The 14,842-nt window shown below is 39.4% G+C and overlaps 1 protein-coding gene across 1 annotated transcript; it reads right to left on the minus strand.

The window, feature by feature from the left end:
* Positions 1–2,496: 2,496 nt before the first annotated feature.
* Positions 2,497–13,960, minus strand: LOC129769907 (dr1-associated corepressor homolog). Its single transcript, XM_055772443.1, has 4 exons — positions 13,687–13,960; positions 13,407–13,479; positions 9,261–9,955; positions 2,497–3,181 (listed from the first exon to the last, which is right to left on the minus strand). The coding sequence occupies exons 1-4, from the start codon at positions 13,726–13,728 to the stop codon at positions 2,642–2,644; spliced, it is 1,350 nt and encodes a 449-aa protein (XP_055628418.1). The 5' UTR covers positions 13,729–13,960; the 3' UTR covers positions 2,497–2,641.
* Positions 13,961–14,842: the final 882 nt, after the last annotated feature.

Raw genomic sequence — 14,842 nt, forward strand, 5'->3', positions numbered from 1 at the left:
TGACGTAAGTGCGCATGTGTTTGTCTCAACTAGTTTTCCCAAACACACCAGATGCGTTGTTTTATGAAACGTACAGCATCTTGTGCGGGAATTGCCATGATTTGTGGAGTTTCGTTCCGTCCTTGGTTCGCTAATCTATCAGCTTCCTCATTTCCCGAAATTTCCGCTTGACCAGGAATCCAACAGAACATAACATTTCTCCCTCCCACTTCACGTTCAATCGCTTGAATCCAGGGATGAGTTGATTTCCCTTTTTGAAGAGCATCCAAACAGCTGGCCGAATCGGTTAGTATGATGGTTGGTTCCTGGTTACTAGTCTCTGATAAAGCAGCCTTAAGTGCGAATGCTTCTGCTGACATTATGCCACACATTCCTGACAAGCTGAGAGAAATTCGTTTAGTTCCTGTTACAGTTCCCGCACCAGTTGTTTCGTTGATCTGTGATCCGTCAATGAATACTCTAACATGATTGGGAAATTTGTTTGTAATGATTTCAGTAAAAATCGACACGACAATTTGGCTTGCAGTGACGGCTCTCTTTTTTTAAGTCGCTACATATAGATGGTGATGGGGTTAACCACTCCCTGTCGTTTTGTCTCAATATGTTACAAACGTTTGGCAAAGATTGTCCTGTTCGGGCTGAGAAAAGATCAGCTGCTCGTTTCATTACCGGTAGGACAGTTACTGATCTGTTTTTTCCGCGAGTCGCACTGTGAGTTGTGATAAGCGCTGTATCAGTACAAGACGAAATGGTAGACAACCTGCTTCAGTCATAATGGAGTGGATGGGGCTGGTTTTGAACGCACCTGAGGCATGTCTTATTACTTCATTGTACGTTGTTGAAAGGATGCGTTCCAATGCATCTAAGTTGATACTAGTGAAGACTACAATAGTACAATAGTTTAGATGTTACAAAAGCTGACCCTATGTTTAGAAGGGTTGAGCGACTGCTTCTGACTAAACGGCGTCCCAGTATTAGGAGTATGTTCAATCTACGATCGCAACTGTGTTTGGTCTCTTTGAAGTGTTGAAGAAGATTGATTTTTGCGTCTAGTAGTATCCCAAGAATTCGTAACTTTCTCACATATGGAATCGGAGTAAAATTGACTTTGATGGCTCGAACTCGCTGTTAAATAATTTTTGAAATTTCAAAATTATATAAAAGAACAAGTGCCCTTTAAGTTGATCATGTCTAAACCTTCATTTATTTCACTTTCTAAATTCTCCAAAAAAGTACGAATTTAAAATCCCCATAATCACATCTTTCGGACACTTTTTGAAACACAACTTTTTCTATCACGCCACAGTCGGCTGAAAAAAAACTAAATAAAGCTAACGGAGCGACCGGAAAGCACGTCTTTAATGATGACTACTCTCACGAGACTCCTCAATTCATGTTTACCTTTCAGGACTAGAACTCGAAAGCTATTTGGGATTGAGTGGGGGTATTACAGATAAAGAACAAGGAAGCCTAACCTAATGAGTGGAAAGTAATCTAAAACGACTAGTGCATTTCTCTTAATTCCACGGCTTCCCAAAAGCTATCCTTTCCTCGTTCAGGTAAATTTATTCATCAATATCGACTCCAGTTGTACAGTGGCGTAAAAATATTCTAGCGTATGCAATGAGTGTAACTTCTCACCCAGAGAACCGTCGCTAACGTTGTGGTAGCGAGCAGTTGGTACTAGGTGAAAATGATACGTTTGAACTAACATTCATTCTTCTCTTGTGTAATGCTCGTTTCTCGATGCTAGCGCACGTTTCATGAACACCAAGTTCGAACAAGTGAAGGAAATCATACTTTCTTATGTCTACCAAAAAATCATCTTCTTTCGAATCTTGATTACTCATCTCTCTTTCTCGTCTAGTGAACAACCTAATTATATTAACAACTTAAACCTACGGGGATGAAATTGTGTGTGTTCCTATCTGTACATATACACATATATCCTACCAAGCAGTTGGAAAGGAAATCGTGATATGCAATAGTACAATAGTAGTAGTCACCGGACAGAAAGTGGGCGCGGAATACAGTGAGTGAGGGGTTCTCGATGCTGCAGTGCGATGCAGTTCGCATTTTGCCAGGAGGACTAGTTGCACTGGTGTCGAATTCGTCTGATAGTTCTCACTAAGCCGGCTGTTTTCTATATCACCCCAATCGAAGATGGATGAACCGTGAGCACCATTAGCTGAGGCTTCCTGTTGTAAAATTTGTTTGAGTCAAGACACACATGCGGAAGATTGAATGACGAATTCGGCACAGTCACCCCTATTCTGTATTTCAACCGATTCGAAATATTTCGAACGACTTGATAAAATTCCATTCTGTGTTTCGTTTGGGTTGTTTTTGCATTCCGTTCGATCTGTTTCTCTTCGAACATTAAATGGACAAAACGTTCGAAATAGGAAATGCGAAATTGTAACTCGAACGAAATAACGGTTTCGAACGAAATGGAAATCCGTCGGAATACAGAATAGGGCTGAGTATGTCTGATGCTACCGAGAGCGTACTGTATTTCAATCGCAGTTTCCATCGCAAATAAATGCAAAGAAAATAGAGTGAGTCCCGAAAAAGTAAGAATACATAAGGTAGGCTTACTAGCCAGGCTGCCTACGCGCACAATGCTACACTTTACGTAGAGTTAAATATCGTCGTAATCCTCGTCCATGTCTGGAATCGCGCTGGAGGAAACGCTGGAATAAAGAGGAGCAACGGCAGCGACCGCAGTTCCGCTAGTGGCTACTAGCGATGAAGAAGCAAGGACAGATGCGTTCTGCGCGGCGGACACAGTAGAATGTTGAAAGATGTAGGGGTTTTTACTGCTCGAACCGGACGAAGACGCATTGCTTAGCGCCGAAAGGGGCGTCGAGGGCGTTGAGGGAGTGTGCGCAGTTGGCGTTGAAGGCACTTGCTTTGACACGATGACGCCACCACCTGTTAGCGCCGGTGATGAAGATGCTGATGATGATGACTGTGGTTTGGAACTGAAGTTTGTGATACTGCTCAGATCGATCTTGATCGTCGGTTGGGACTGATGGCGGGCGTTCGATGACTGCTTTGGTTGTTCTGCTGCAATCGTCATCGGGAGCTTCAGGTTGGTGTAGTCTATTTTGATGGTGGGTTGATCAATGTTTGCGGGAGGCACCACAGCGGGAGTGAGTGGCTCGATTTTGAATGATATCTGAAATAAAAACAGTTGCAGCGAAATGATCTAGAGCAATTCCACGCCAAATCAGCCAGCAAATTCTGACTCGACCTTCTCAAATTTTTTTTAAACTTGGTACTTATGATGGATGCTTCCCAAAAACACAATTTTTATTATTATATGACCAATTTAAATTACGACTGATTTTCGAAAAAGGCGTAATCGAAACCATTGGTCTTTCTTTCAAAAAATCGTAAATCAAAATCCAGATGAATATGATGTTCGACAAAGGGGCTGTCCACATACCACATGGACACAAAACGCACGATTTTAGACTCCCCCTCCCCCTCCGTGGACAAGCGTGGACATTGACCAGACCCCTTTCCCTGTTGTCCACGTGGACATTCCTGAATATTTTTTCTTTATTCTTTCTCTCTCAATTTCTGTTCTCAGGCACCAAACTTTTACCGTGCAGAACTATAGTCAAAAACCAGGACCTCATTTTGAGAGACTGTTTCGAAAGATGGCACACGAACGAGAGTTTTAGAATATATTTTTAATATAAAAAGAGTATTCTAAAACGCATTAGTCAGTAGATACACATCTAAAGTTCACAACGAATTGAAAAATCTTGTTTATCTTTCATTATCATACAAATTTTACATCACTGCAATGTCTTGTTTACATCCTTTGCATTGTAAAAAATACGTTCATTTACCAAAAAAAAATCATGAAAAAGTATTTTGCATAAAGCTGTTTACTTTTTTCTTTCCAACACTGTACTTAGGATATTTGGTAACGTATCGAGGAGCTCTTGATCAAACTTATAAATCTTCACAAACTGCTTCTCTGATTAGTTCTCTGACACAAAATTGCTAGATTATTTACTTCCGTAGCAATTTCATTTTAAGCATTTCCAAAAACCACGAATTGTACCATTGTGTTCACACTGACAATTATTTCAAAAAAAACATCAGGCGGCTCAAACTTTTGTTTTTTAAATATGCAGAACAAGCATAATAGGAAACTTTTAAAATTTTTAATAATGAAAAACAGATTTCGTTGATTTTTAACACGTTGAGCACAGCGTCGGTCCCTAGCGGCCGACATTGAGCTTTTTGGTAGAAAAGTGCTGAGTGTCTGGGACTAACAGCTACAAATAATAAAATAAAAATAAATACGGTTTGTTTTCGAATGTTCCACAAAATGTGACTACTTACTAGTCAAATTGCGGACTCTTTTTTTTTATCTATACAATAAGTATTTTTGGGAACTAGAACTGACACTGATATTGTGCAAACGCCTCTGATGCGCGCTGAACGAAAAGCACTGCAAGAAAAAAATCGGGGCCTAACGTGTTAAATATAGATGTGATTTTTTTTTCTCAAATATTTATTTCACGTATACACGTAGACATTGGCTATACCCCTACCCCCCTCACGGGGACAATCATGGACATTTTCGTAACACCTACAGCGCCGAATAACCCCACCAACCCTTCAATATTTTTTTGTATATTTTTATTAAAAAGCCCTTCCAATTTAACTAAGTTTGATGTACAGTGGTGCCGTGGTAAACTCTCCTAAATGGAGATACAATTTTTTGAAAATTTATGAAATTTCAGTACTTTGTGAAATTTTAGCTTTACAAGAAAAGTAACGGAATAAACTACACGCTATTTGGCATGAAAAACTGTAAACTGTATTGTCCTAAGACTGACCATTTTCGAGAGCTGAGAGCGAGCAGCATGGAACCGGATACACGACCAGACAATATGCTCGATGTCGTGGTAGCCATCGCCACGATCACAAAGATTGTTTGCTGCGAGCCCAATGCGATAAAGATGCGCGTTTAGGTTGTAGTGATTGGCCATAAGCCGAGGTATCACGCGAATGAAATCACGACCTACATCAATCCCTTCAACCATGCACTCGTCGTGACCTTAGGGATAATCGTGTGTAACCAACGAGCGAACTCATCTTCACTCCACATGCGCTGCCAATTTTGTATTGATAACAAAAAACAAATTTTGGGCGGGACGAAGTTTGCCGGGCCAGCTAGTAAAGACATAAAACTTGACTGAGGAGTCAGTTGGAGTATATTTTCACAGCTGTAGGATAATTCTGTGAAACGAAGAGTAAGCGGGGGTACTCCTGCCAAGACTTCGAGACTCATCGTATGTGTCGAATCCAAACACCCCATGGTTATACGCAAGCAACGATATTGTATCCTCTCCAGCTTGAGAATATGAATCACGGGATAGCAAAAACTGGTATATTCTAACACTGATAACATCGTTGTTTTGTATAGCTTAATGAGGTCTCCTGGATGGGCACCCCACCATGTTCCGGTAATTGTTTGGAGAAAATTGATTCTTTGCTGGCATTTCTGTTTCAGATACACAATGTGTCTTCCCCAGGTACATTTTGAATCAAAATATACACCCAGATATTTTAAAAACTTAGAGTGCATGATAGTATTGCCGGATAGGTGAAGCTGGAATTGGACGGGTTCGTGCTTCCTAGAAAAAACGACCATTTCAGTTTTCTCCATAGAGAATTCGATACCCAGCTTAAGGGCCCACGTGAACAGATTATTCAGGGTATCTTGCAACGACTTTTGCAGAACGACGGGATTAGTACCCGTGATGGAAATAATTCTATCGTCTGCAAGTTGTCTCAGCGTGCAGTCTATAGTTAGACAATCATCCATATCATTGATGTAAAAACTGTACAAGCAGGAGGCAGGAGGCAGGAGCCTTGCGGTAGGCCCATAAAACTGTAACGAGAAGATTTCGAGATGCCATGAGAGAAAATCTTGTGCTTTTCTGGCAGTAAATTGTACAGGAAATTATTCAGAACTGGTGAAAGTCCACGATTATGAAGCTTCTCTGAGAGAATTTCCATGGAAACTGAATCAAAGACCACTTTGATATCGAGAAAAACGAAAGCCATTTGTTATTTGCGAGCAAATGCGATTTGGATTTCATAAGATAGCAGCGCGAGACAATCATTCGTCCCTTCACCTCGGCGGAAGCCAAACTGGGTATTTGACAGCAAATTGTTCGTTTCGGCCCACTTGTCCAAACGAAGTAGAATCATTTTCTCTAATATTTTTCTAATTTTTTACAGGATAACATTGCAATCGGCCTATACGAATCGCAAGCTGGCTTGTTGGGTTTTCGTATGGCTATCACTCTCACTTGTCTCCAGTCATGCGGGACAATATTCAGCTGCAGAAACTTGTTGAACAAGTTCAGCAAACGCTGTTTTGCCAAGTCGGGAAGGTACTTCAACAAGTTGATTTAATCTTGTCCGACCCCGGAGCTGAATTGTTACATGAGAGAAGGGCAATTGAGAGTTCCGCCATCGAAAAATTCTCATGATCGCTTTGAAGCGGAAAAAATTCAAGTTCAATTGAATAAAAAAATGTTATAGAGGTGGCTTTTGAGCAGAGGGTGTCAACTGATAGATGTGAAATTGGAAATTCTTCACAAGAATGTCAAAATCGCTCATGTCAAAATTGATAAATTGGTACATCACGATTTCATTAAAAATGAACAAGCAAGATTTCCGAAAACAAGAAAACAATGTTTGACAGAAGAAATTATTATACTTATAACGTAAAATTATACTTTCGTTTTACAAGATGAGGTGCAGAGCTATTGGAATAATTCCCAGTGCACAATACACCCGTTTGCAGTTTATTGCAATGATAATAGTACACTACAGAACTTGAGCTTTATTGTCATTTCTGAGGTTTTGAAACATGGTGCCTTTGCAGTGCTGCTGTTTATATCGAAATTATTGGGGCATTTGAAATCGACTGTATCTATAAAAAAGTGTATCTTTATGTCAGATGGTGCTGCTTCTCAGTACAAGAATAGAAAACACATTGCTAGTCTATGAGAATATACGAGAAGCTATGGTTCAGAAGTTGAATGGCATTTTTTTTGCAACTTCACATGTGATGCAATAGGAGGAACTTCCAAACGAATGGCAAGAAGAGCTAGTTTCTTTTGAATTTTTTGCTTTTTTCTTCACAAATATAAATGGTATGTGAAGGATTGTTGATGGAAATAACGATAAATAAAATAACAACAAATAAGTGTTCCGACATCGTATGGAAATTTCACTGACATCGTTTCCACTATAAGAGCCTCCGCATACTGCAGACTGATTTGTCGGTCGATACGAAGAAGTATGCATGTGCGCACATTACGCCGATTCAGTTGGGTCGGTTTTTGCACCAGAAGGCCGACGCGATCAAACTGTTGGTTAATAGAAAGTCTATAGTATGCGGGGCTCTAAAAAATGATTAGGGGAACCCGAGGCAAGAGTTCCACCTTAAGCTAATACGCGTTTTTGAATGCTCTTTTGTTATATTTTTTCCATTTTTTTGCTGGTTTGTTCATTTATACTCCTATTTAGGTGTAGCTACGCATCAAATTGTTCAAAAGTTATGTTTACTATGAAAATGTTTCATTTACAAAAATTATGTTTTTGGCTTGTATTTTTCCAATACGGGGCAAGAGTGCCAATCATATAAAATTATAATTTTTGATGAAAAAAGGACTGTGAAATTCACGGTGGTTCCAAAGAACGCAAACTCGAGTTCTGGTGGCTTTCACGGAAACCGGCAAGCCAATCTTCTCCGGCCAATTTGGATGTTTTGTCGAAAGAGTGATCTTAAATATTTCACTCTGCGATTTTATACCCTAGGTTCGGGATGTCGTGTGTTGTCAGCCCATGAAATAACTTCTGCATATTAAGGATGTGACTCACGAGTTACTCCTCCTGTTGTTTAGAAAACACAGTTTTAAAACGGACTAACTTCTGCACATATTTGGCAAATGTTCTTCTGGGCAAACTATATTCCTCCGCAGCTCGTCTCCATGATTCACATAATGTACGGCAACAACCATAGTTTTCATCTGCCACTGTTTTCGGAACGAAATCCGTTCATATTTACAAATCATGACCAAAACAAACACAATCACGATTACACTATTTGCGTTTGAGAGATCGAATTCGAGGTTACGACTATAGCATTTTTCCCCCGGTAATAATGGCTCCTTTTGCCCCGGAAGTTAGAGATAATAAATTAATTTTTTATTGAAATAAATGCGTACGATTTAAATTAGTTCATACAGTTGAAGAAAAATGATTATTCTATTTGTATTTATGGGTGGAGTCATGCAAACATATAGAAACTGAGGGTATTTCGTTAATTTGCGCCTGTGCGTTCTTATTTCGTTTCGTTTCTTTGTTTTTAAGAGGCTTTAAACTTTGCAGTTCATTCGCCTCCAAAATGTGCGTTCTTATATAGATTGGAGTTGTTAGAAGCTCGGTTAGTATTTATATGTTTTCCAATAAAAAAATATTTAAGGTTCTGGCTGATAATATGTGAGATATATGCAGTATCTGTAAAAAACAAAGTTCTGTAGTTAAATAATTGTAAAAGAAGGAAATAGGCAAAATAATCAGATGGGCACTCTTGCCCCGGGTTCCCCTATATTTCTAGAACGGTTGGTCCCAGAACGAAGCGTTATATGTAGGTTTTCATGTTGAATCGTATGTAGACAAAGTATTACAAAGTATTGAAATTTCATATATTTTCACTAATTCATATCTCCATTTTGGTGAATTTACCACAGCACCACTGTACGTCAAACTTTGTTTCATTGGAAGGGCTTTCCACTAAAAATATTCACAAAAATAACGAAGGGAGGTGTTTCAAGATATAAAAGTTTTTAATATTAAATTCAATTTTTGAGTAAGATTTTTTGACAGTGCACAGTGAAATGTAATTTTTTCAAAATAGTTCATTGATTTTCCAACAACTTTGTCGAACATCTTATTTTAATCAGACATCTGGATTTTGAGTTACAATTTTTTGAAAGAAAGATCGATTATTTCGATGACGTCCTTTTCAAAAATAAATCGTAATTCAAATTGGTCATATGCTAATGAAAATTGTGTTTCCATCATAAATGTGGGAAGTGGGAAGTTTCCATCATAAGTACCAAGTTTGAAAAAAATCGGAGAAGATCGGGTCAGCGGCCGGCTGATTTAGCGTGGAATTGCTCTCTATGAAAACCTTTTTTTCAATGTACCTTATAGTTGTTACTGTTGGGACCAGAACTGTTATTGTTCGATTGTAGCTGCTGTTGGGTGGCGCTCGACCCAACCGGCGACAGGTTCGGTAGAATATTGATTTTGATAGGGCCGGTACTCGTTGAGGTGGCGCTAACGGCCGGTGCCGAATGCAGTCTAGTTAGCTTCCGGGGTACTTCCCGATTACTACTACTGGATTCATCGAGCGATATTTCTTTATAGAAGTTCGCTTGGTTATGCGCTCGCTTTGCACTATTTGACTGATGCTGCTGTGAGTGAGAGGCTGGTTGATTTGGAATTTGTGTAGACAACACACCGCCATAGTTACTGCTACCCGCCGATGTATATGATTCCGATCGTTGCAACTGCATTCCACCTGAGTTGGGCTCACTAGTCGTGGAAAAGGTCGCACCGCTGTGACTCGTACCGCCTCCGTTCGAAGAGGATGACGTGGATGTAGACGCGGGTGAAGCTGCAGTTTCGTTACCGTAGCCAGCTTCGGAACCGGACAGCTGATCTTCGTTGACGCCGATGTCCGGTATGTTTTTCACCAGGTCGCGCAAGAAATCAAAACGACTCTCGGAAATAATGCACTGTTTCATGTGGGACGGTGAGAGAGTCTTCGCATTCCGAGCGTTGGTTATGCGAAGTGTCTTCGTCAGCAGGGATTCAACGAAGAGTTCGAGGGTTCGAGGTATTAAAGAGAGTTAAGGAAAATTGATGAGGGGTTTTTATCGTACTTAGTATAATGGGAACTGTTTGTTATATTTCCTCGCTAACCTGGGCTATATATATAGATAAAACCGTTAGCTGTATAGTTACACCAACTCATTAGCAATAAGTCTCATTTCATCACCATGTGGACTTATGTTTTCTTTGAAAATGCCAACAAGAATTCCGATCATAAGTGGCAGAATTCATTTAGCTAGACCAATTTTCCAAACGTTTTTCGATATTTATTGAGCCTCTACAAAAAATCAATTGTGCGTCCAAACGAATGGAACACAAATTTCTGCATACCTCGAAAACCAATCAAGCAAATGAAGCCCAATTTGACATTTGAATGTTTTAGGGGGCAAGAAACGTTTCTATGGTGAGTAGACACTCCTCCCCTCTCTCTAAAGGGGGGCTGTCATACAAATGAAAAACAAATTTCTGGATAACTCGAAAACCAGTCAAGCAAATGGAGCTAAACTTGGCATCTAAAGGTTTTAGGGAGCAAGAAACGTTTCTATGGTGAGTAGACACTCCTCCCCCTCTCGATGGGGGGGGGGCTGCCATACAAATGAAACACAAATTTCTGCATAGCCAAATTTGGCATGTGAAGGTTTTAGGGGACAAAAAATGTTTCTATGGTGGTTAGACACTCCTTCTCCTTTTTAAAGGGGGGGGGGTCCACCATACGTATGAAACACACATTTCTGCAAACATCGAAAACCAATCAAGCAAATGAAGCCAAATTTAGTAAGTGAAGGTTTTAGGGGAAAAAAACGTTTCTATGGTGAGTACACTCGTCCCCCCTCTCTAAGAGGGGGGCTATCATGCAGATGAAGCATAAGTTTCTGCATAACTCAAGAACTAATCAAGCAAATGGAACCAATTTCGGTATATGGAGGTTTTAGGGGGCAATAGACGTTTCTATGGTGGTTTGACACTCTTCCCCCTCCCTAAGGTGGGGGGCTACTCGAGAATCAATCACGCAAACGGAACCAAATTTGGGATGTGAGAGTTTTTGAGTACGAGAAATGTTTCTATGATGGTATAACACCCCTCTCTCCTCGGACTCGTCGGACTCGATTATATGTGATTCGATTATATACAATTTTGGACTCGATTATATAGAGTTGGTATTTTTTTTGTGTTTCAAATATGACTTATTTCAATAAGAAATGTAACCTTTCAACGTTAAGGTGTAATTTAAGTGACTAATTCATGTACAGTGGAGTAAAAATCGTGATTTTTGAAGATTTTGCTTGAATTTTCACCAGGAATTAATTATATCGATATTGCAGCCAAATTAAGATAGATAGAAGTTGGGTGTCAAAGAACAAATTGTGGAGCGGATAGAGAGCTTTGATTGATAGAATCAATCCAGTTTAATAAAAAAAATCAGGATGACATTAATAATAACACATAAAAAATTACTAACTTTTAAGTTTTTCACTTCCAAAATGTTATTAAAATCCATTAATTTAGATGTACACTACTATATCCTGTATCAAATTTTCTCATCTTTCAAATGAAAGCAACAGAATCGTCTTCCGTAGCGTACTTTGTAATGTAGAGTCTGTTCGAGGCAACAGAGTCCGAAACAAAAAAAAGTTCTATAACTCTGTCATTGTTGAAATTCGAACATATGCGTAGAAGGATTTTTTCCATCAAATATGATCATCTATCACCCTCTGAGAGAATCTGGATAATTTTTTTTTTCATGTGAGAAAGGTATTTCCTGACTTTAAGGGGATGAATCAAAAATCAAATTCCTCTTTTATATTAAAAAAAAAACAAAAATACATGCAAAAAAACCAATAAAAAATTATTTTTTTTGATTCGATTATATACAGGATTCGATTATATATAGTGAAAAGAAATCAGAAACTGTATATAATCGAGTCCGCGCTGTATGTACATTTAGAGTACGAGTACGAAGTAAATATTTTCAAGTGATTTTTGGAATGCTGTAACTTCGTGAAAACTTCGCGAATGAAGATGGGATGTACATAATTTTTAAGTTTCAATATTCAAGTTCTGGGGTATTCTACGTACACATTCTCATCATGTGTGTATGTGTTGTGGACAAAAATATCGGAAAGAAATAAACGATAGCCCTAATACGTTTGAAAATTTCCATAGAGTCGCTCTAAAACAGTGGCACTCAACGTGTTTACAATCTTTGTGTTATTATAGCAATGTCCACGCAATCATCAAGTCACGGTGATCCAAACTCTCTCCCTTTCACGCATACTCTGTTGCTTGAAACAAGAAACATCGAATTATTTGTGCCATTATCAACTGTCTTCGCTGTTCGTTCCAACTGAACATTCTAGAACTTTAAATTTGATGCATGAAAGTGATGTAAATCTCGTCTTGATGAGTTGATTTTTGAGAAAGTTACAGCATTTCAAAAATCATTCAAAAAATCGACTTTGCAGTCTATTCCTCTGACATTTTTGTCGAGACAACCATAGATCACAGAATTTCGATTAACCATGATTGATGTATAAGCGTCCACAGTGTCTGAGCTTTACCTTTTGTCGTCAACGTAATATACAAGGGCGGTCCGGTAAGTGCTTAGTCTCATAGTCCGATGGTGTCAGTATCGCAAGAGAGATTATCTACGTGTAGTACATCCTCGTAAACGGCTACTGTCAAAATTTCAGCCGAATCGGAATCGTAGTTTTGTTTTGACCGTGTGTGGAAGCAGGCGTGTTCGCGAATTTTAGAAAAATGGAAATTCCGCCGTCGCCACGACCAAATTGGTCGAGTTGCACTACGAATTGCTGCCCCATCCACCGCATTCTCCAGATTTATCCCGTGCGACTTTTTGTTTGTTTCCAAACTTGAAAAGTCACTCGCCTAGCAGAAATTTGGGTCGAATGAGGTCATCGCCGCCACGGCGATTTTTTTCACATAAATTAAAGAAGTTGGAGCATCGCTGGGTCAAGTGTATCAAAGTAAAAGGAGATTATGTTGAGAAATAAATCGCCACTTTTCCAAAATTTTTGTTTTTTTGTAGGCTAAGTACTTATCGGACTGCCCTCGTAAAACTCCCATCATTACATAGAGAATTTTCGATGGACTTCGATGTGATTGAAGGTTCCATCCACAGATTATCTTTCTGTACAATTTGTTGATTCATGGCGCGTTTTCCAAAAACGCAGAAATCAACTCCATTCACTTCACAGATCGACATGATAGTTAACAAAACTTTCGCTGCCAAATGAGGCTGACACTGAAATAGAAACAGCGGGAATGATTCTACAACAGATTTTTTTTTTGCTCAGACTAGAGCCATAAAAATTCTTATTGTATTAAAAGGCCAATGAGTTTAATATTCGTTACACGCAATGGATGAATCAACGTCAACACGTACATGTTTGTTACCCATTAGAATGTTCAAACCAAATACTATTTGAAAAGGATATAGATTATAACAGGAACCGCTTGTGCAACTTTACCGACCTCTTCATCGGTCTGCATAATCTTCTTGATTCTTCCCTAAAACGATACAAAACAGAAGTCTTTCAGTGAAACATACATATAAACAAACACAAAATAAAGCACATAACAAATCTAAGAGCACCCAGCAAGCTGCACCATTTTTGGCAAAAGCTAATTGGCGGGCTTCCGCATCCCAACGGGCGCAGCCAGTTGCTTTACTGATCGAACAACACCAAACATTCTAGAGAACCACAATCCGCTTACCGCCGGAAATCGGGCATTGTATTTTTTCTTCTTCGACGGCATTGTTTCGCACTGTATTTTTCACCTTCCAAACAAACGTTACGCCAGACACTAAACGCCTTTAGGCGGTCCGTTGTGGGAAGTTTGCGGCAAACACTATTCTAAACGTATAGACTTCAGATTCAGCGAATATTTTGGCTATTTTGTGCGAAATCAGATACCGCAATCTCTTTGCATCTTCTTTTCGACTTTCCTTGTTCGTTGTATGTTGCTCAGGAGGGCTTTGGCGTTTTGTTGGATTGTTTGATGTGTTCCGAGGGGTTCACTGATTGTTTGTATTACAATACGTTTCATGAAATAATCTTAAAGGCTGATTTAGACTATGCCAGTCAGCGCTCTAGTTGAAGTATCCAGTGAACAGAGAACAGACACTCTGTTCAAGTTACTTGTACCAGTATCGAACAAGTAATTGGCCTCTAACTTGAACAGAGTGTCTGTTCTCTATTCACTGGATACTTCAACTAGAGCGCTGACTGGCATCGTCTAAATCAGCCTTTAGTAACTCGGTTCGAGATTTTCTTCGAAGTCTAGATCAACTTGTCAAAAGGGTCTATCTTCTTTGATCGATTCTCTTCACCGTCTTTCTCTTTCGATAACCACGGCCTTTCAGACAGATTTGGCTCCAGTTTGCCATGTAGTTTGATAAACGAGGTCCCCTTTTCACACTCCTTGTCGTCGAACACATCAGGAAATCATATTACTGCTGAGTTATTAATGAAAGAGAATGTAGATGAATAGAATCGATCAAAGAAGATAGACCATTTTGACATGTTGATCTAGAAGTGTGGATCAAGACGGGTCTATGGTACTAGGTGAGGCCGTTTCGTCACTAAGTTGGTTAGAGCATCCGCACCAATGCGTCGTTACAGACATTTTGACAATCCTCACCATAACGCAGCAACCCCACTGGTGGTTGCGGTTCAGGTGTGGGAAATAGTAATCGGCCTCTCGGTGAATAGTGAGTTAACAAATTTGGCAACGCGATAGCAACCGAGCCAAGTGTTGCTATTTTCAACAAACGTCAAACATCTGTTGTGGGTTTCATTCGTCTTGTGTTCGTTTTTTGTGATTTTGCTCTGAAATATTATTTCGGAAGTGTATAAGTGTATTTATCTAC

This window comes from Toxorhynchites rutilus, chromosome 2 (genome assembly GCF_029784135.1).
Source record: "Toxorhynchites rutilus septentrionalis strain SRP chromosome 2, ASM2978413v1, whole genome shotgun sequence".
Classification (NCBI taxonomy): Eukaryota; Metazoa; Arthropoda; class Insecta; order Diptera; family Culicidae; genus Toxorhynchites; species Toxorhynchites rutilus.